General features: G+C 39.0%; 1 protein-coding gene across 6 annotated transcripts in view; it reads right to left on the reverse strand.

Annotated features, from left to right (window-relative positions):
• Positions 1–22,091, reverse strand: part of nudt13 (nudix (nucleoside diphosphate linked moiety X)-type motif 13) — a 36,165-nt gene extending 14,074 nt beyond the window's left edge. Inside the window, exons 1-8 of one of the 6 annotated variants that reach the window (XM_052113079.1) lie at positions 22,033–22,091; positions 21,544–21,647; positions 19,892–20,034; positions 19,697–19,804; positions 16,750–16,856; positions 14,694–14,819; positions 14,396–14,507; positions 12,064–12,218 (exon numbers count right to left, since the gene is read on the reverse strand). In XM_052113079.1, coding sequence (XP_051969039.1) covers positions 12,064–12,218; positions 14,396–14,507; positions 14,694–14,819; positions 16,750–16,856; positions 19,697–19,804; positions 19,892–20,034; positions 21,544–21,623 — 831 coding nt within the window. In that variant the 5' untranslated portion in view covers positions 21,624–21,647; positions 22,033–22,091. The other 5 variants (XM_052113077.1, XM_052113080.1, XM_052113082.1 and 2 more) reach the window with 5 other exon arrangements.
• Positions 22,092–22,494: the final 403 nt, after the last annotated feature.

The raw sequence follows: 22,494 nt of genomic DNA on the forward strand, positions 1-22,494 counted from the left end.
TTCCGGTCCGCCTCTGATGACGACATCGAGGTTTACGCTGACAGCGTAACGTGTTTCATCAGGAAGTGCGTAGAGGATGTTGTTCCGACCAAAACAATACGGATATACCCCAACCAGAAACCATGGGTTAACGGCGATGTTCTCACGGCACTCAATGCGCGGACCTCCGCTTTTAATTCTTCCAACACGGAGGAGCGTAAACAAGCCAGTTATGCCCTCCATAACTCTATCAGTGAAGCCAAACGCCAGTACAGGCACAAACTTGAAGGTCAGTTCAACGCCACTGACTCTAGAAGTATGTGGCAGGGAATTAACATCATCACGGACTACAAACGGAATAAAGACTCCGCCGTGAACACCGCTGCATCTCTCCCGGACGAACTTAATACATTTTATGCTCGTTTTGAGGACAATAACACCGCCCTCGCGGAGAGAGTATTCGTGGCTGACGCTTCAGAGGTTGGTTCACTCTCCGTCTCTGTTGTGGATGTAACCCGATCCTTCCGACGGGTGAACATCCGTAAAGCCGCGGGTCCAGACAGCATTCCGGGCCGCGTCATCAGAGCGTGCGCGAATCAACTGGCAAGTGTTTTTACGGACATTTTCAATCTGTCCCTCTCCCTGTCTGTAGTCCCCACATGCTTCAAAACATCAACCATTGTGCCTGTACCGAAGCAAGCCACAATCACTTGCTTAAATGACTGGTGTCTTGTTGCTCTGACCCCCATCATCAGCAAATGCTTTGAGAGGTTAATCAGGGATTACATCTGCTCTGTTCTGCCCACCTCTTTAAACCCATTGCAGTTTGCCTACCACAACAACCGCTCCACTGATGTTGCCATTGCATCTACACTACACACTGCTCTCTCCCACCTGGAAAAAAGGAACACGTATGTGAGAATGCTGTTTGTAGACTACAGCTCAGCATTCAACACCATAGTGCCCTCCAAGCTTGATGAGAAACTCCGGGCTCTGGGCTTAAACAGCTCACTGTGCAGCTGGATCCTGGATTTCCTGTCAGGCAGACATCAGGTGGTTAGAATGGGCAGCAACACCTCCTCATCACTGACCCTCAACACTGGAGCCCCGCAGGGCTGTGTTCTCAGCCCACTCCTGTATTCACTATACACACATGACTGTGTGGCAACACATAGCTCCAATGCCATCATTAAGTTTGCTGACGATACGACGGTGGTAGGTCTGATCACTGACAATGATGAAAGAGCCTACAGAGAGGAGGTGCACACTCTGACACGCTGGTGTCAGGAGCACAACCTCTCCCTCAATGTCAGTAAGACCAAGGAGCTTGTGGTGGACTTCAGGAAGAAAGACGGAAAACACAGCCCCATCACCATTAATGGAGCACCGGTAGAGAGAGTCAGCAGTTTCAAGTTCCTCGGTGTCCACATTACTGAGGAACTCACATGGTCCGTCCACACTGAGGCTGTTGTGAAGAAGGCTCACAGCGCCTCTTCTTCCTGAGATGGCTGAGGAAGTTTGGAATGAACCAACACATCCTCACACGGTTCTACACTAGTACCATAGAGAGCATCCTGACTGGCTGCATCACCGCCTGGTACGGCAATAGCACCGCCCACAACTGCAAAGGGTGGTGCGAACTGCCAGAAACATCATCGGAGGTGAGCTTCCCTCCCTCCAGGACATATATACCAGGCGGTGTGTGAAAAAAGCTTGGAGGATCATCAAGAGTCTCCAGCCACCCGAGTCAAGGTCTGTTCTCACTGCTACCATCAGGCAGGCGGTATCGTAGCATCTGGACCCGCACCAGCCGACTACATGACAGCTTCTTCCCCCAAGCAGTCAGACTGTTGAACAATTGATCTCCCATGATCAATAATTTGCACTGCACTTTATTAACCTATAATCTCACACTGGACTGTCAACATATTGTCCTCAATACAACTACTTATATATATATATGTATACTCTTTACTTATTGTATTGTATATTGTGTGTATTGTTTACTGTACATTTGTATATAATTATTGTGTTGTGTAAGTATGTGTACATCTGATATGTAAATTGTGTTGTGCAAGTATGTTGTTTACTGTAATTGGTATATGTCTCATCACTGTCATGACTGCTATGTTGTTCGGACCTGCACACAAGAATTTCACCTACTGTTGCACTTGTGTACATGGTAGTGCGACAATAAAGTGATTTGATTTGATTTGATTTGAATCGTATGCCACCGCACCTCAGAAAACAGTGTATCATAATTTTCCTCACAAGCAACTTCAATCCTTCCCTGTCATAGATCATGGAGAGCTAACAAAATGTATCGAAACATCAAAAGCAACAACATGCAACATGCTTGTTAGATTGAATACAAACTAAGCTCTTAAAAGAGGTGTTCTCTGTAATCTCAGAACCGCTTTTTAATATTATTAACTCCTTGATTCCCTTATGATATGTCCCAAGAAACTTTTCAAATGGCAGTTTTCAAACCACTTATTAAGAAGCCACAGCTTGATCCTGGAGAATTGGCTAATTATAGACAGATTTCAAATCTCCCATTTATGTCGAAAAATACTGGAAATGGCAGTGTCCTCCCAACTATGTTAATTTTTACAGACAAATGGTATATATATATGAACACTTTCAGTCAGGATTTAGGCCCAATCACAGTACAGCCATGGCCAAAAGTATTGGCAGTGACAAATTTTGTGTTTCGCAAAGTTTTCTGCTTCAGTTGTTGTGGTGTTTATTCACATTGTTTCTAGATTATTGTGCAGAGTGATCAGATGCATTTGAAATGATTGCAAAAAGCTTAATTGGCAAAACATTTTTACTTTATCAAAAAAAGCCAAATGTAACTGTTTTTGGCCCTGGCACAAAATGACCAGCTAACATCATTTCACTAATCATATAGTAGCACCTGGGAAAGTGTGAACGGGTACTAGTCAGGAGAAATCACTCTATCATTCTGATTGGATTATAAGAGCAGACTGATTGCTATAAAAGGAGGGAAGAAGTGCTCCCAATCATTGTGTTCTTGTTAGCAATGGTTACCTCTAAAGAAAGATGTGCAGCCATCATCACTTTACATCAAAATGGCCTCACATCCAAGGAAATTGCTGCAAAGAATATTGCACCTGAAAGAACCACTTACTGGATCATCAAGAACTTCAAGGAGAGAGGTTCAACTGCAGTGAAGAAGGCTTCAGGACATCCCAGAGTGTCCAGCAAGCATCAGGACATCTCCTGAGGAGTCAGCTATGGAATCATGTCACCACCAGTGCAGAGCTGGCTGAATATTGGCAGCAGGTTGGTGTGAGTGCATCTGCACGCACAGAGAGGCGAAGACTTTTGGACAAAAGCCTGGTATCAAGAAGGACAGCAAAGAAGCCAATTCTCTCCAAGAAAACATCAAGAACAGAATGAAATTCTGCAGGAAGTACAAGGATTGGACAGCAGAAGACTGGTGCAAAGTTATTTACTCTGATGAAGCCCCCTTCCAACTGTTTGGGACATCAGGAAAATCGTTAGTCCAGAGAAGAAAAGGTGAATGCTACCATGAGTCCTGTGTCATGCCAACAGTGAAGCATCCTGAGACCATCCATGTGTGGGGTTGCTTTTCATCCAAGGGAGTGGGTTCTCTCACAATTCTGCCCAAAAACACTGCCATGAATAAAGTCAAAACGTCCTGCAAGAGTAACTTCTCCCAATGATCCAGGAGCAATTTGGTGATGATCAGTGCATTTTCCAGCATGATGGAGCACCATGCCACAAGGTGAGTGATAATGAAGTGGCTCGGAAATGATTACATTGAAATTTTGGATCCGTGGCCAGGCAACTCCCCGGATCTTAATCCCATTGAGAACCTGTGGTCAATCCTCAAAAGGCGAGTGGACAAGCAGAAGCCCACATATTGTGATCAACTCTGAGCACTAATAAGGCAAGAATGGATTGCCATCAGTCAGGATTTGGCTCAGAAACTGATATCCAGCATGCCAGAGCGAATTGCAGAGGTTATGAAGAACAAGGGTCAACACTGTAAATATTGACTCTGCGTATATTGAATGTTTTTGCCAATAAAAGCCTTTCACACTTAAGAAATGCTTATCATTGTATTCTAGTATACATAGAAACATGTGAAAAAATTATCTACAAATACTGAAGCATCATTTTCATTACAATCGCAAAATTATGGCCTGTTAATAGTACCTAGAATATCAAAACCCTATTTGGCTCCTAAACTATAGAATAGTATTCCTAACACTGTTTGGAATTCAGACACACTCTCTCAGTTTAAGTCTAGACTAAAGACTCATCTATTCAGCCAGGCATACACCTAATTTATCCATCAACTCATAGTTATGCTGCTTTAGTTATGTCTGCCAGAACTGGAAACACTTCTCATATTCTATAACTCTGCAATAAATTAAATGGTATCTACGCTAATATTATTCTACCTGTTTCCCAGTCTCAACCTCAGGATTGTAGTTGAGAGAGATGAACGGTGATGGTGGTTAAGTGAAACCTACCTATGGACTAAATAAAGAGAATTAACTAAATACATTTGAAAAAACTAAATTATTTTGAATAACATTGGTAGCAGAGGACGGTTCAAGTATGACAGCCAGTTATAAAGTTCCACCGAAGTTTGATGAAGCCCGGCCATACGAGTGTTCGAAAAAGGTTAATATCTGGACGCGGGTTACCAACCTCACCAAAAAGAAGCAAGCCCTTGCTGTCGCCTTGGGGCTTGAGGTAAGAGCCTGTGAAATGGCGATGGAAATACCTGCCGAGGATTTGGACAGTGATAACGGTATGGCAACATTGATTGCAAAGCTGGACGGCGTGTTCCTCAAAGAGGAAAAGGATCACGCATATGAAGCCTATTCTTATTTTGATGGCATAACAACGAATAGTTCAGTTTTCCTGGAGGACTATATTATTGATTACGAAAATGAAAAAGTATAATATGATGCTTCCTGATGCTGTGCTGGCTTTTAAGCTATTAGACACGGCCTGTCTCAACGAAAAAAGCAGACAGCTAGCATTGACAGCCTGCACCGAGTTGAAGTTTCCCTCCATGAAGTCTGCTCTAAAAAGGATTTTCAGAGGGAAACTACAGGCTCGTCGAACGGAATACAAGTGAACCAGGACGTGGCGTTTTTCACAGAACAAAGAACACAAGTAAGAGGAAAACGGAGCGCAAATTGCCAAAGTGGACAACTAAAGCAGCCATTACCAGGGACTAATCCACTTGATAAGTTCGGTAAGAGATCCAGTTGTGCTATTTGCCAGTGTACATTTCATTGGGCGAAAGACTGTCCCCACAAGAAAACTGAACAAGTAAAAACAACTGAAGATGCAAATGTAGAGGAATGTAACATTACATTGTTTACAAAGGCCGCCATGTCAGACGCAGAGATAGTTATGACTGAATCGCTGGGATCAGCCATTATTGACACTGCTTGTTCCCGTACTGTGTGTGGGGAGAAATGGCTGGAAAGCTATATTGATGGTCTCACCCAACATCAAGTGAACCAGCTGATGCAAACAGAAACTCCCAGTTGCAGACCATTTCGGTTCGGAGATGGGAATTTGGTATATTCCATAAGAAATGTGAAACTACCAGCTAAAATAGGATTGACAAAATGCCAAATTGAAACTGAAGTTGTTAAGGTTGACATTTCACTTCTGTTGAGTAAAATCTCCCTGAAGAAGGCAAGGACTATTTTGGACATGGAGAAGGACAGTGCAGTGATGTTCAAACAATCCATTCCTCTTGAATTTACTAGTTCTGGACATTACTGTGTCGATATCAGAGACAAAGAAACAAAAAAAGGCCAAACTGAAGAGGAAGTCCTACAAGTGACAGATAATACGTAGGCAGTGGTGGCTCAGTGGTTGAGGCTCAGGGTTACTGACCAGAAGGTCGGGGGTTCAAGCCCCAGCACCACCAAGATGCCACTGTTGTGTCCTTGAGCAAGGCACTTAACTCCAGGTTGCTCCAGGGGGATTTTCCCTGTAATAAGTGCACTGTAATAAGTGCACTGTAATAAGTGCTTTGGATAAAAGCACTGTAATAAGTGCTTTGGATAAAAGCGTCTGCCAAATGCATAAATGTTAAATGTTAATATGTCTCCAGATGAAAAATGTAAAGTCCTTCTGAAGCTCCATAAACAGTTTGGTCACTCATCGGCAGACCGGCTACAGAGGCTCATTCACAGTTCAGGACATAACGACAAAGAATGCTATACTATCTTACAACAAATATTATATGACTGACAAAAAGTATAAAAAGACAAAGACAAAGCCAAAGCCTGCTGTGGGATTGCCCTTAGCTTCGGAATATAACAAGCCAGTGGCGGTGGATCTGCACGAGTTGGAGCCAGGTGTATGGCATCTCCAACTCAACTTTAACATTGAGACAAAAACAATCGCAGGATACAGTCCCTGGGGCAACATAATCAAACACTCACTGAGATAATTCAGAAGGTCAAATGAGAAAATGGATGTGACTGGCACACTGCCCTTGACTGGGCCCTCATGGCTAACAGTATGTTGAATGTTAATGGCTACAGTCCATATCAATTTGTGTTTGGACAGCGTCCTAACCTTCCTTCTGTATTAGTTGATAAACTACCCACTCTAGAAGGTACCACTATGAGTGCTAGAGTAGGAGAACACATTTCAGCTTTACATGCTTCTAGGAAAGCATTTACTGAAGCAGAGTCTTCTGAGTGGATAAGAAGGGCACTACTTAAGCAGCTCAGGCCCACAGATGACATGTATGTGACAGGAGACAAGGTATATTACAAAAGAGCAGACTGTCTTGAGTGAAAGGGACCAGGGGTAGTTATTGGTCAAGATGGAGCTGTTGTATTTGTAAGACATGGGGGGACTCTTGTTAGAGTACATCAATCCAGAACCTGTCATACAAACACACAGGATCAGGAATTTCAGGATAAGCAAACTGTACAAGACAACAGCGAGACAGCAAGTGAAAAAGGCAGCTTAAACAATGTAACAGAAAGCTCAGATAATGAAGAAAACACGGACAGGGAACAGGAAAACATCAGCGACAGGGAAGTGAATACAGGAGATGAGGTTCATCCAACTATAACACAATCTGAAACAGATCACCATTTTTGTGGTAACACTGTATCTTCTACTGATGTGAAGTTAAAACCAGGACAGACCATAACATTCATGAAACAGGATGGTGGTGGTCTGCAGAGAAGGCAAAGCCTCTGGGAAACACAAAAACTGGTTTAATCTGCAACATATTGAACCTAATGGCAGTGATGGTCAAAAGGAGTCTGTGGATATGTCATGTGTTGATAATCTTAACATTGAATCAACTGATAGAGTGACTGATGCATTCATAACAAAAGACATTTCATTTGATGCAGCCAAACAGGATGAAATTATGAATTGGTACAAAAACAATGTTTTTGATGAAGTTGATGATGCAGGTCAAAAATGTGTCTCTACCAGATGGGTCTGTAGTCTCAAAGAGACTCCTAATGGTATCATGCCCAAAGCACGACTCGTTGCTAGAGGTTTTGAAGAGCTTAATATTCACAAGCTGCAGAAAGATTCCCCAAACTGTGCTTTCGACTCTCTGAGACTATTATTAGCAGTAATCTGTCAAAATAAGTGGCATGTCCTTCTATGGACATCAAATCTGCTTTCTTACAGGGTATGTAGTTGTCCAGAGAAATCTATGTCTGGCCCCCTCCTGAAGCTGGAAAGCAAAATATTCTATGGAAACTAAACAAGTGTGTTCATGGCCTTGCAGATGCTTCATTGTATTGGTATAACAAGGTGAGAGAAATCATGCTGAGTACGGGTGGAAGATTGTCTCAAGTAGATCCAGCAGTATTTTATTGGTTGGATGAACAGTGTAAGGTTACTGGAGTACTCACATGTCATGTTGATGATTTTCTTTGGGCAGGCTCACAAAACTTCTCAACAGATGTGATTCCCTTACTTTCATGTTGGACGTAAGGAACATGAAAATTTCTGCTATGTGGGACTGGACTTTGTTACTATTACTGGTGTATTCATGTACATCAGCACAGTTATATTGAAAACCTACAGCCTATTCGCCTGCAAGTAGCATGTGCAATGCAGAGAGATGCCTCTCTTAATGAGACTGAAAAAGAGCAGCTTAGGTCAAAAATAGGACAGATACTGTGGGTTGCAAAACAAACCAGACCAGACATTACATTTGATGCAAGCAGCTTGGCATCAAATATAAAAGATGCTACAGTCCAGTCTATTCACTAGAAAAATAAGGTCATTAGAAAGCTTAAATCTGAAAACGTGACTCAAGTTTCAGCATTTGGGAAACAGTGATGCTCTGAACTTTAACGTTTTCAGTGATGCTTCCTTGGAAATCTCCATGATGGAGGTACACAAGGGGGAACATTGATTGGTCTCATGGGAGAAGGAGGGAAGTTTTCTCCTCTCTGTTGGCAATCTAAGAAAATTCAACGTGTGGTGAGGAGTACTCTGGCAGGGCGAACTCTGGCCCTGTCAGATGGAATAGACAATGCTGTTTTTCTGGCTACCCTCTTTTCAGAGCTCACAACTGGAAATGCTGAGCTGAATGCTCCTCCCTTGATCTGTGTGACAGACGATCACTCTCTGTTTGATGCCCTTAAGTCAACAAAACAGGTCACTGAGAAACAACTTAGACTGGAAATAAGCGGAATAAAGGAGCTCATACAGAGTAAAAGGATGAAGAAGGTACTCTGGTCGGACACAAAAACTCAACTCATTGACTGTCTTAACAAAAAGGGAGCATCTGCTCTGGTACTATTGGAAGCACTCAGTGAAGGGCTGTGGTGTTATTGAAAGCACTCTGTTAAGGACTGTGGAGACTTTAAAAAAAAAAAAAAGAAAGAAAGAAAAGAAAGTACATTTGAAAATACTGATCACTTTCAGTTGCATATGCTACAACTGTTTTGTTGTTGTAACTGTGATCTTAGTTATACAAGTTTTTTTTATATATACCATTTTATTTATATGTTTTTTTTTGTTTTGTTTAAAGTATAGGGAGATTGTTAACATGTGATTTCTCCTCTACTCTGTTCATCTCAGCACAAGGTGCTTATACACTATTGAATACAGTGGTTGTACACTATTGGATACTGCACGTCGTGCCATATGCAGTTGAGTGAGATGAACGGTGATGGTGGTTAAGTGAAACCTACCTGTGGACTAAATAAAGATATTTAACTAAATAAAGGTAGTGTTTATTTTGAATAACAATTGCATATAGTATTCCAGTGCTCACTTTCAATAGCCTATATTAATTTATAATAAAATGTAATTATAACAAGCATTCAGTTTAATGAATATAAAAGCTTTTGTATTTTAAATAAAGTTTATAAGCTTTTAAATTAATAAGCCTGTGTCTTCTTATTGTTGGCTTATATGAATTCACATATTCATTGATATATCATCTATTTTATAATTTTATCCCATTTAGAATGAGAGTAGAGGAGCAGTTGGCTCCGTCCAACCGTCCGGGAGCCGGTGAGAAAGTTCTTCTTTCTCTGTGTCTCCGCTCTCCCCTTCCCTCTCCCAACGCCTCCCCTGGTCTCTCCCTCAGGTTCCCGCCGCTGCCTCGTAGCAGGAGATGGATGGGGTTTACCACCGGCTGACAGAACGGCCGGAAGGGCATGTGTCGCTCTCACTCTCGAACCGGCATCTCCTGCTACGAGGAGGCGGCAGGAACTGGCTGAACAGTCAACATAAACTTTAATGATGTAAATTTACTTAAAACAAACAAACACAGACACACATACAATGCGTTTATGTTTGTTTTAAGTTAATTTATATCATTAAAGTTGATGTTGACTGTTCAGCCAGTTCCCGCCTCCTCCTTGCCCATCCTTACACTGTTACAGTCACTTCTTCATAATTGTACAGTGATTCCTTGTGCTATTTAAATGTATTTCAATTCTTTATATTTTCATAATTATCGGCCTACGGCAGAAATGTAAATCCTGCTGACTTTCTCACGAGAGGCAAATCTGAATCGCACGCTCTGTCTGTATATCACACGATTGGCTGTTCGCTGCAAACATCCCTCATTGCTCGTGTGAAATAATCTTAAACTCAGGATCAAAGCCTGAGTTGAGAAAGTTGATGGGCAGCATCATGGTACCAATTAAGACTGATAGGATTGGTTTAGTTTTTTCAACTCAAAAACAATCTTGGAACCCTGAGTTTGACCTTATTTTTTCTGCACTAATAGAAAATGACAGAGCATAAAATAGGGGGAAATAGAAAATAAAAATGTGGAATGTCACAGAATTTAACATATTTGGGACAGAAAAAAGTATGAATGCACAATTAATCTAATTAAAATTGTGATTTGTCCTAGTGTGATAATTCACCCACAAAGGCTAAGATTTAATTAAATGAATTATTGTGCATACAGTCTGCATTTGCTGCATGAATGTGTGAAGCCCGCAGCTCATCACTAAAAACACCTCATCATAACCTTCACGCGTACTCCACGTGTGGATGACGAGAGTACCCATTAACCTTAAATCATGCAGAACATGCAGACCATGTAGTTATATAATTAAATTGCAGCCTTTGCTGTTTAATTAGCATGCTAAGCCATATACACTCGACCAAACTCATTTAGGCTTTGTGCACACTTTAGTGCCAACTTACAAACCCCTAAGACAAAGCGCATACTTGCACGGAAATACCAAAAACTTACCATGCCCACTGACTGCGCATATTATTGCGTAGCACTGTACTGTAGCAATCTTAAAGGGCACCTATTATGGAATTTAGAAAATTACCTTTCATGTAGTGTGTAACATAGATTTAAGTGAACAAAAACATCCTGCAAAGTTTTATATATGAAATTTCACCGTAAAAAAAGTTATTGTCTCTCAAAAGTAGGAGTCGACTCGGAGTCAATTTAATGAATCGTTTTTCCAATGAGTCATTTTCCTTTTCGTTGTGACGTCAAGACGAAAAATTATCAAATTGGCTGTGCCCACTCATTGCGCGCGCAGACACCAGGGAAAACTTGAAAACATCATGTCGACAACAAGACGCTGTGTTCTGAAGTGCATATCAAAAGCAACCTTTTTTTCACTGCCCAGGGACGAGCATGTGAAGAATCAGTGGCTAGAGTTTATATTTACAACTATACCACACAAGTATAGCCCGAACCTTGTGCTGTGTTCGCGTCATTTTAATGACGATTGCTTTATGAACATGAATGCTTTCAAGTGTGGAGTCGCGAGCCAGTTGATACTGAAGGAAGGTTCAGTACCAAGTTTATTTGGATCAGCTTCCTCCGAAGAATCACAACCTGTAAGTATTATTAATAATTGTTGCTTTTATGTGGTTTTTAGCATGCTTAATAAGTATTTGTGTGTGTTGTGTAAGTTACGCTCAGCGCAGCTTCTAGGTCTCCAATGTCAATTTTTTGGAAATATGTGAAATGGTTGTCGATGTTATTGGAGTTGTCATAAAGAATAGAGCAATAACTTGTAGTAATGCAGTGCTTTACCAATATGTTTATGCGTTGGGCTAACGCAAACAATAACTGATTGGGTGTTTACCACCGAACTTTGGGCTATGATCGCTAACATAAATCAACTCAAATTCCTTCTCTGATTTAGATTTTTTTACTACAAAGCGGTGATGGGTGTTCCGTTTCCGACAATCTCTGCACAGAGTATACCAATCACAACTGACTGGGTCATCTGACCAATCACCACAGATTAGCGTCACGCAAAGGAGGGGTTTGGAAAAATTAGTCGTTGAACGAATCATTTGGGAGTCGGTGAGCAAATCAGGTAAACATAAATGCATATTATAAGACAACAACAGTGTTTTTTGTCATTGCATGCATGTAAAACTGTTGTTGGGGACTCCCAAAACAATATTAGGAACATTTTAAATGCCATAATAGGTGCCCTTTAAAAGGCACCTACAATAATTTTAGTTTTTTTACTACAATTTCTTTAATTATATAGCTTTTGTGATTAACATCTTGTGGCTCACTTTATTATGCATTTAAAGGCATCACCCAGGTCTCACCTGTGTTTTATCCGGGTTTACAGTTGCATGGCAGGCTATCATAAAGGAACTTTGTGGAAACGGCCAGTGCTGTGATCCAGAGTACTGCAGGGTCTCAACTTCTAAACCCACCTCCTCCGCCACCTCTCTGTGAAGGGCTTCCTCCACTGACTCTCCTACAAGATGATATCCAACTATTACTGGTTATTATAGCTTACCTTGGCTTTCAGAAAATAAACTTTTACTACATTTAGGCAAAATATAATTAATATTATTTGGTTCTAAATATAAATTACATAGGGCTGCTGAGCTGGCTATCAAGGTTGGCGACTGGTCATTTCAGAACTTCAGTCAATTCTAAAGGTTGTGTTCCTAATTATATATTAAGTGGAGTAAGTATGGCCAAGAAAGTACTAGGCAAGGTTAATGTCAGGATGAAATTTCTTGCTAGAAATGTTGGATTTCTGGATAGCGAATGTATGATTACTAGTAAGATTACTAGCATCATGTTTAGTGCAATATCATTTTGATTATGCTTTTAATTCCTGGAAGTCTCATCTCGGATGTGGATGGGATGGTTACAAGCATCTCAAAATAAATAAACTAGATTAGTTTTAGTTTTAGGGATTCAGGGTCTCACTTTTATGGATGAAACCCATTTTCGTCATCTTGGTTGGTTGCCAACTGAATGTAGAGCAGTTCACCTTAAACTTATAATTGTACATAGAATAATGAACAAAAGAGCTCCAGTCTATTTTAGTACTTATTTTTCAAAGGATAATGAAAAACATTAATACAATACCAGGCAGAGTATTATGGATCTATATGTTGGTCTAATACCATGCATGGCCAGAGGTCTTTTGAATTCTCAGGAGCACAGGAATGGAATATGTTACCTATGCATATAAAGAGCATAACAAATCTGGTTGTTTAAGTCTAAAAGTCTTTTCTTTTTTTTTTTTTTTTATAAATTATAAAAAGGGGGCAGTGGTGGCTCAGTGGTTGAGGCTCAGGGTTACTGACCAGAAGATCAGGGGTTCAAGCCCCAGGCACCACCAAGATGCCACTGTTGGGCCCTTGAGCAAGGCACTTAACTCCAGGTTGCTCCAGGGGGATTGTCCCTGTAATAAGTGCACTGTAAGTCGCTTTGGATAAAAGCGTCTGCCAAATGCATAAATGTCAAATGTCAAATATTTAATCGATGAATTGTATATTTTAAATAATGTCTAATATATATATATATATATATATATATATATATATATATATATATATATAAATAATTGTAATGTATTGTGTTTGTTAAATGTATGATATACGTGGACATCCTATGTAAAGGTTAGTACTATCAATGCCAGTGTACCTATCACCATGAATGTCATCTATGCTATGTAATATCAAGGACCACAATCGAGTGTGTGTGTGTGTGTGTGTGTGTGTGTGTGTGTGTGTGTATGTGTTATCCTTGACAAATGAGTTTCATTTGTGAGTTGTGAACTTTATATTGTCAAATAAACCAAACCAAAACTAAAAACCACCGCACATCACATACAGCTACAATGAACATTCAAAGTCATTGAAGTTTGAAATTGTAATCTGATTTACATTGTGGAATATAGAATGTATTAGTAAAATGTAAGATATTCAAAGGGGAAAACTTCTTTAAAGTGCTATAAAAAATGCTTAAGGGGGCCTTGGTGTCTCAGCAAGTAAAGATGCTGACTGTTCATAAGTCACAAGTTCAAATCCAGGGTGTGCTGAGTGACTCCAGTCTGGCTTCCTAAGCAACCAATTACATTTACATTTACATTTACGCATTTGGCAGACGCTTTTATCCAAAGCGACTTACAGTGCACTTATTACAGGGACAATCCCCCCGGAGCAACCTGGAGTTAAGTGCCTTGCTCAAGGACACATTGGTGGTGGCTGTGGGGATTGAAACAGCAACCTTCTGATTAACAGTTGTGTGCAATTGGACCGGATAGAGTCACGTTGAGTTAAACTCCTCTTGGTCGCTATAATGTGGTTCTCGCCCTCGGTGGGGCACGTGGATGTTGTGCGTGGATGCGCTCAACAAGCCACGTGATAAGATGCGCAGATTGACTGTCTCAGACACGAGCAACTGAGATTTGTCCTCCACCACCTGGATTGAGGCGAGTCACTGTGCAACCACGAGGACTTACATATGCAACAATGCACATGCAACTAATTAATCATTAAATTCTTTGATGATTATTTTTATTATTTATAATTGCTGATTTTATTATTTCGATTAGTTGTTGCAGGCCTAGTAAGATATTATCCCTTTCAGTAACTCCAACAGTTGGTGCAGTTACATTAAAGTGTGACTCACCCATGTCACAGAATCCAGCGAGAGCGCTGTACATTCCTGCAGGAAACATGGACTGCCGCCCCAGCAGACATCTGCTGCCATCAGACACCAGCACAATCACCACTGGTGCCATCTGAAGTCAAGCACAATCAACTAAATATTTTACATTCTCAGCATAAACTGGAATTAAGAAAAAAAAAAAAAAAAGATTTAAACAAACTCAGAAAATGCAGTACTAATCAAATCCCAATCAGTTGAGTAATTAAATTTTTATGAGAGTTTATTCTCAGATTGTCAGTTGTCCTGTTGAGTGACTTACTTTGGGATAGTATGTGATGCCACTGCTGTGGCAGACTCTAAGACTTCCTGACTGGTTTCTGATGGTGGGCTGACCTGTGGCACTGCAGAAGCCATTGGTCTGGTGCCATCGAAGTACAGCTTGACCCTAAAACACAGACAAAGACCATTTCAAACTGTACTTTTACCAACTATTTAGACATAGTGACAACAAAATGGCCCCAACTTTACTTCCAAGTAGCATCTTTGTATGTCTGCTTATTTGGGAATATACAGGTGAAACTCGAAAAATTAGAATATCGTGCAAAAGTTCATTAATTTCAGTATTTCAACTTAAAAGGTGAAACTAATATATTATATAGACTCATTACAAGCAAAGTAAGATATTTCAAGCCTTTATTTGATATCATTTTTATGATTATCAACACAGCTTATGAAAACCCCAAATTCAGAATCTCAGAAAATTAGAATATTGTGAAAAGGTTCAGTATTGTAGGCTCAAAGTGTCACACTCTAATCAGCTAAACACCTGCAAAGGGTTCCTGAGCCTTTAAATGGTCTCTCAGTCCGGTTCAGTTGAATTCACAATCATGGGGAAGACTGCTGACCTGACAGTTGTGCAGAAAACCATCATTGACACCCTCCACAAGGAGGGAAAGCCTCAAAAGGTAATTGCAAAAGAAGTTGGATGTTCTCAAAGTGCTGTATCAAAGCACATTAATAGAAAGCTAAGTGGAAGGGAAAAGTGTGGAAGAAAACGGTGCACAAGCAGCAGGGATGACCGTATCCTGGAGAGGATTGTCAGGAAAAGGCCATTCAAATGTGTGGGGGAGCTTTACAAGGAGTGGACTGAGGCTGGAGTTACTGCATCAAGAGCCACCACACACAGACGGGTCCTGGACATGGGCTTCAAATGTCAAATGTCTTACCTGGGCTAAAGAAAAAAAGAACTGGTCTGTTGCTCAGTGGTCCAAAGTCCTCTTTTCTGATGAGAGCAAATTTTGCATCTCATTTGGAAACCAAGGTCCCAGAGTCTGGAGGACGAATGGAGAGGCACACAATCCAAGATGCTTGAAGTCCAGTGTGAAGTTTCCACAGTCTGTGTTGGTTTGGGGAGCCATGTCATTGGCTGGTGTTGGTCCACTGTGCTTTATTAAGTCCTGAGTCAACGCAGCCGTCTACCGGGACAATTTAGAGCACTTCATGCTTCCTTCAGCAGACAAGCTTTATGGAGATGTTGACTTCATTTTCCAGCAGGACTTGGCACCTGCCCACACTGCCAAAAGTACCAAAACCTGGTTCAATGACCATGGTATTACTGTGCTTGATTGGCCAGCAAACTCGCCTGACCTGAACCCCATAGAGAATCTATGGGGCATTGCCAAGAGAAAGATGAGAGACATGAGACCAAACAATGCAGAAGAGCTGAAGGCCGCTATTGAAGCATCTTGGTCTTCCATAACACCTCAGCAGTGCCACAGGCTGATAGCATCCATGCCACGCCGCATTGAGGCAGTAATTAATGCAAAAGGGGCCCAAACCAAGTACTGAGTACATATGCAAGATTATACTTTTCAGAGGGCCGACATTTCTGTATTTAAAATCTTTTTTTTTATTTATTTCATGTAATATTCTAATTTTCTGAGATTCTGAATTTGGGGTTTTCATAAGCTGTAAGCCATAATCATAAAAATTATATCAAATAAAGGCTTGAAATATCTTACTTTGCTTGTAATGAGTCTATATAATATATTAGTTTCACCTTTTAAGTTGAATTACTGAAATTAATGAACTTTTGCATGATATTCTAATTTTTCGAGTTTCACCTGTATTGTAATGTATTAGTATTATGTTTAAGCTTGCTTGTACCTAACAACCAACAAACACAGAAAGATAAATAAATCTCACACAATAAATAAGGTTTGTCAATTACAATGCACAGCTCTCTTTAGAATCAGTCTGGATTCTTTGATTAAATGTTATGATCTTTAAAAAATAATTTATTAGTGATGTTTGCAAAGGCAAACATTATAAAGCTCATGGCTATAATGTGAAGAAAATTAAAGAAAAATAAATACTTTGGCCACAAGTGGAGCATCTGATCCAGATAACATGAAGAAGGCTTTCCTGAGGTTCACAAACACACCTCCACACTGCTGCTCCAAAGCACTGTGGTCTATCTCACCTATAGTGAAAAGACATCTCCATGAGATCATATATACAGTATATACAGTACTGTGCAAAAGTTTTAGGCACTTGTGAAAAACTTTCAAAGTGAGGATTTCTTAAAAAAAAAAATCAATTAACATCACACAGTCACAAATCAATATTTGGTGTGAACACTTTTGCCTTCAAAACAGCACTAATTCTCCTAGATACACCTGGACACAGTTTTCCTTGGTTGTTGGAAGATAGGATGTTCCAAGCTTCTTGGATAATTTGCCACAGTTCTTTTATTTATTTACTTCTTATTATTATTTATTATTACTATCACTGGATATGGGACCAGTAAGCTCAGTCTATGTAACCTGGGTTTACAGGCCAACGATGCCAATACCTTTTTTGCGAGGTTCGATGAATTAGATTTTTCTTCACTTCATGAGAGTGTTCTCTCTAATCTTAGGCAGAGCAGCTCTGAGGACTATAGTCCAGCCATTATTCTTAATACTGAAGAGGTTCGTCAGCAGTTAAGGCGTATTAAATCAAATAAGGCGGCAGGCCCTGATGGTGTTCTTCCACGTACCCTAAAAGTGTGTGCTGACCAGCTGTGCTACGTCCTTCATTTATTGTTTTCTTTGTCCCTGTCCACTGCCAAAATCCCAGCTATGTGGAAAACATCATGTCTTGTCCCTATCCCCAAAAAAGCTAAGGTGTCTAATAATCTTTCTGAATTGAGGCCTATAGCTTTGACTTCGCAGATCATGAATTGTTTTGAGAGGGTAGTATTGGAACATCTGACTAGGCACGTGTCTGCTTTTCAGGATCCTTTGCAGTTTGCTTATAGGAAGGGTGTAGGGGTAGATGATGCACTACTATTTATGGTCCACAATATTTATAGTCACCTTGAAACTACTGCCAGTTCTGTTAGGATCTTTTTTTTTTTTTTTTAGAGTGCTTTTAATACTATACAGCCACATATTTTAGCTAATAAATTAATTGATTTTAAATTGCATAATACAACCATTGCTTGGAATTTAGAGTACCTTTTAGCACGACCACAGTTTGTTAGGATTGGTAACAAACATTCTGATACCATTTTAACCAATACCGGTGCACCTCAGGGTACAGTTTTATCTCCCTTTTTATTTTCATTATATACTGCTGACTATAGGTATAGTCAGCTATCTGGTTGGGCCCAAAAATTTTCTGATGATACTGCATTAGTGGGTCTACTAAATCAGGGGGATGATCTTGTTTATAGAAGGGAGATTCAGTCTTTTGCAGTTGGTGTGAGTCTAATTTTTGAAACTGAACATAGGGAAGACTAAAGAACTTGTGATTGATTTTAGAAAGAAAAAGAAAAGGTCCTCCCAGTTACAATTAATGGTCAGGTGATCGAAATTGTTCAGTCATATAAATTTTTAGGTGTTCATCTGGATGAAAAATTAAATTGGAAAGAGAACACTAATGTTCTAATAAAGAAGGCTCAGACGAGACTGTTCTTTTGAGAAAACTTAGATCATTCGATATCAGCACAAAGCTCTTAAATGTTTTTTATCAAGGGATTTTAGCTAGTGTTCTTTTTTATGCTGTACTTTGTTGGGGGGGTAGTATATCTGTTGAAGATAAGAATAGGATAAATAAGCTGATTAAGAGAGCTGGTTCAGTAATTGGTCTTAACCCCGATGTATTGGAGGTTACTGTGGAGAAGAGAACAAGTTCAAAACTAAAACTTGTCCTGTTCTTTGAAGGCCATCCACTTCACAATCTGTTTAAAGGACTCAGAAGCTCTTTCAGTGAGCGATTGATAATGCCCTGGTGCTCTAGTGAGCGCATGAGAAGATCTTTTGTTCCTTCAGCGGTTAGATTTTTTAATGAACATCGTTAATTTGAACTGTGAAATTGAATTCTATTCACATTGTGTTTCCTAATCAGGGCCTATTATTATTAGTCTGTTAATCCAGAATTGTCTATTTGTTAGTTGTGTATTGTGTTTGTTTGATGGCTGTATGGTTGGTGGCAAACTAGTTTCCCTATCGGGATTAATAAAGTTTTTCATTCATTCATTCATTCATTTAGGCTGTCTCAATGACTTCTGTCTCTTCATGTAATCCCAGACTGACCCGATGTTCAGTGGGAGGCTCTGTGAGGGCCATGTCATCTGTTGCAGGGCTCCCTGTTATTCTATTATATTTGCAAAAGGAATGTTTTGGAGTATAAAATGTATATTTCCTATTGACACACTAAGGTAGAAGATATAAATAACCATTTTAAGGCAAGTGTTTTTTGCGAAACATCTTATGCGCCTAAGACTTTTGAACAGTAATATATCTCCATGAGATTATATATATATATATATATATATATATATAAACAGTATATCTCGAGTATGCAGTAATTTCTTGTTAAGTTCCAGAGCTGGAAAGGTCATAGCTTGTTTTATAGATATTTATACTTTTTTTTTTTGTGTCATATTTAAACAGTTGCTACAGTATTTGTGAGTGCAATCTCAAACATCCTTAAAAATACTTATCCAGTAATCACAAATGACAGTAAAAGTCATGGAAAAGCCATCGAAATTCATTAGTCAAAATGTGTGCAGTTATTACAGTACACTATACTCCGTATACCTGCATCTTTTTACTAATGGAATCCATTAAAACTTTTTATGGCATAAAGTATAGTGTATAACTCTTAAAAATGACTTTTGTTGGTGTTACCTAACGTATTTATGTTGATTCAGGGGTATGAAATAATATTTTTTACTTGAATCAAACCAGGATTTATTAGGCCTACACTTTTTCCAAGTAAAGTGCAGCATAGTATATTATTGTATAGTACAGTATATATTACCATAGTACTGACCCATTTCCAGTGAGAACTGTGGTATACCCTTGTCAGAGCATCCCAGAAGGACAGATTCATTAACAAAGTGTTTGTCCTTTCCAACCTTCTCCAATATTTTCTCCAAATCTAGAAAAATGGTAAAGATATACAGACTTATATTCAAAACCCTTTTATGTCTGTGATAGAAGAGGTCAAATGGTGTTGCATTGAGACCTGAAGTTTTCAGAGAGGCCAATTTGTAAAGGCCACTGGTTGTTTTATGCAGCAGAGGAGCAAGTTTATGATACAGCAGAAAACTCCCACACTTCAGTGCTTCTCGACACGCCTCATCATCCTCCTTTATTTTCATAAGGTGCCTAAGTATGACATACACAAGGTTTCTACATTTATTTTAACAGATTAAGGAGGATGAGAAGTTTGTGCAATATTTCAAAAATGTTTACACTATTCCAGATAACACTTTATAATCTATATAACACTAATAACAGGTAACAGAACAGTTGCTCAGGTACATTCAAATATTAGTATAGGATATGAAAATACACCAATCTATATTTCATGGATTTTTTTTGGTAACTATTTGAATGCAAATTAGGGTGCATTATCTCATATTGCATCAGATCAAATTTCACCTATAAATCCCCACATATCAAAAGAATAAACTAAATCACACTTTCCAAAAAGACAATAAATACTGTATAAGGACCAACCCTTATGCACTGTTCATCATTAAATCACCAGTCAAAATAAATGTGTAATTCTTTTAAATGTTATGAAAGCAATGCAATAACTCTAATTTAAATTATGTACATTTTTGGTCAGGACCTTTTTTTATTTTATTTACCAATTTATTTACCTATATGACCTTGAGAATTGACTTCTTTACTTTTCTTATGAATATTTTCTCAAATACTAAACCTATCCTCATAAATGATATACTGTTTGAAATCTTGAAGTCTCAAGAATCAAACTGTGCTGTCCATTTAAAAAATAAGAAACCAGATGAAATTACAAGTATAAACACTAGATGACTGCAGAGAGATACTTATTCATCCCTGGTTAAAATAGAATTTGATTTCTAGATTTTGTCACATAGTTCTCCATTTAGATTTAAACATTATCAAAATACTACTTATGTCTAAGTTTAGCGTTTAGTTTGAGGTTATTTTTTGTCCGTTTTTGCATACCTGAAATGAGTAGATCAACAAGTAATAACCTAATTTATCCCTGAGTGTAACTAGATGAATGTGAGTGTGTGTGTGTGTGTGTGTGTGCTCAGCATTGTAGATGTATTAAGGTCTCACCGATTAATTTTGGTGTGTTTGTGTGTGTTCTGCATTGTGGCTGATTTTTTATTATTATTATTTTTTAACAAAAAACTAACAAAAAAAAAGAAAACTGTTTTATAGTCTGACCAGTTCAGTTTTGTGTGTTTGCATGATTGCATTTTCACTCTAGATGTTTGGTAGTCTTTGTGTCTGTGTGTTTGATCTGCATTGTGGCTGTTTTTAGATTTTAAACAGTAAATAATGAACAAAATACAATAAATAAGATTTATTTCCATCTTAATAGTCCAAAAAATGGGCCTCGTTTATTTATTGTTATATTTTAAGATGAATAATTTTGGGGTGACATGTGACCTGGACTTTTCTTGTTATTTTGTGGCATTCACCCAACTAATGATAAGTTAAACATTATATAAGTTATATATGATGGTAATACCATGGTACTTTGACGTCTACCAAAATACTGACTATTACCATATCCATATTCACTCCAATTGGGTACTTAGAATAACCATGGTTACAAACTGTAACTCTATTCCTTATTTAACATAGATATTTTTGTATGTTAGGTTAACATACCTCATTCGAGACACATATCCAGAACAGCAGCGAGTGGGCCCAGGGTTAAAGTTTAGGAGAGACTTGACTGACCGCTGCATGTCCACAGGAAACGTATAGGCCTACTGTATGTTCAATTGGAAGGTTATGAAAAACATTCACATATGAACGAAATTAAATTCAGTTTAACAACATAATCATGCAGTCAGCCAGAAGGCATGCAAGGCGGATCCTGCTACCGCAGCTTTAACTAGCAGTTATTAACTAACAGTAGAATCACAGTTTCATGTGAATCAATTATTGACAATGTTCATGTGAAGAGACAGCGCAGGGAATGACAGAATAGCATGTTACAGAACACAGCGTACTGCATGCGGCCAGTTCACAGATGGTAGGCTGTTTTGTAATTTTTTGTCAGTCTCCACTTCAGCAAGCTTTCTGTTTAAATATTTAACGGATCAAGTAAAAATACCGATATAAATAAACATAAAGAAGGAATCGATTTTGTACCTCTGCGAATATACGTCAACAAAACAGCTGCAGTTTCCGCTTGTTTCAGTCTGCGGCAGTGGAGGTGGTAACAGCGTCCTCTGGCTTTCAAAAAGAACCACTCCTTGTGTTAAATGTTAATTGTTAATGTTAATTGTAAACAAAAACAGAGCAAGAAACATTTTAGTTACACAATTTTTTTTTTTGCAATACATTTTTACGCTATAAAATATGGAGGAAGAAACATGCAAAAAGAATAATTTGATTAATACACAAATATATACATAAATACATCTGCAAATTCATGCATAAATACGTATGTAAATAATACAGTTTGAGAGGGGATATACAAATAAATAAATGCACCAATCAATGCAAAAATAATACAGTACAAAATATAAAGGCATACATGGTTGAAGAAATGGAAATTGTTTAAGGAAATGCAAAAATGAAGGAATTACAACAGTTTGTATATGTGCCTCC

This window comes from Xyrauchen texanus, chromosome 40, assembly GCF_025860055.1.
Source record: "Xyrauchen texanus isolate HMW12.3.18 chromosome 40, RBS_HiC_50CHRs, whole genome shotgun sequence".
Lineage (NCBI taxonomy): Eukaryota > Metazoa > Chordata > Actinopteri > Cypriniformes > Catostomidae > Xyrauchen > Xyrauchen texanus.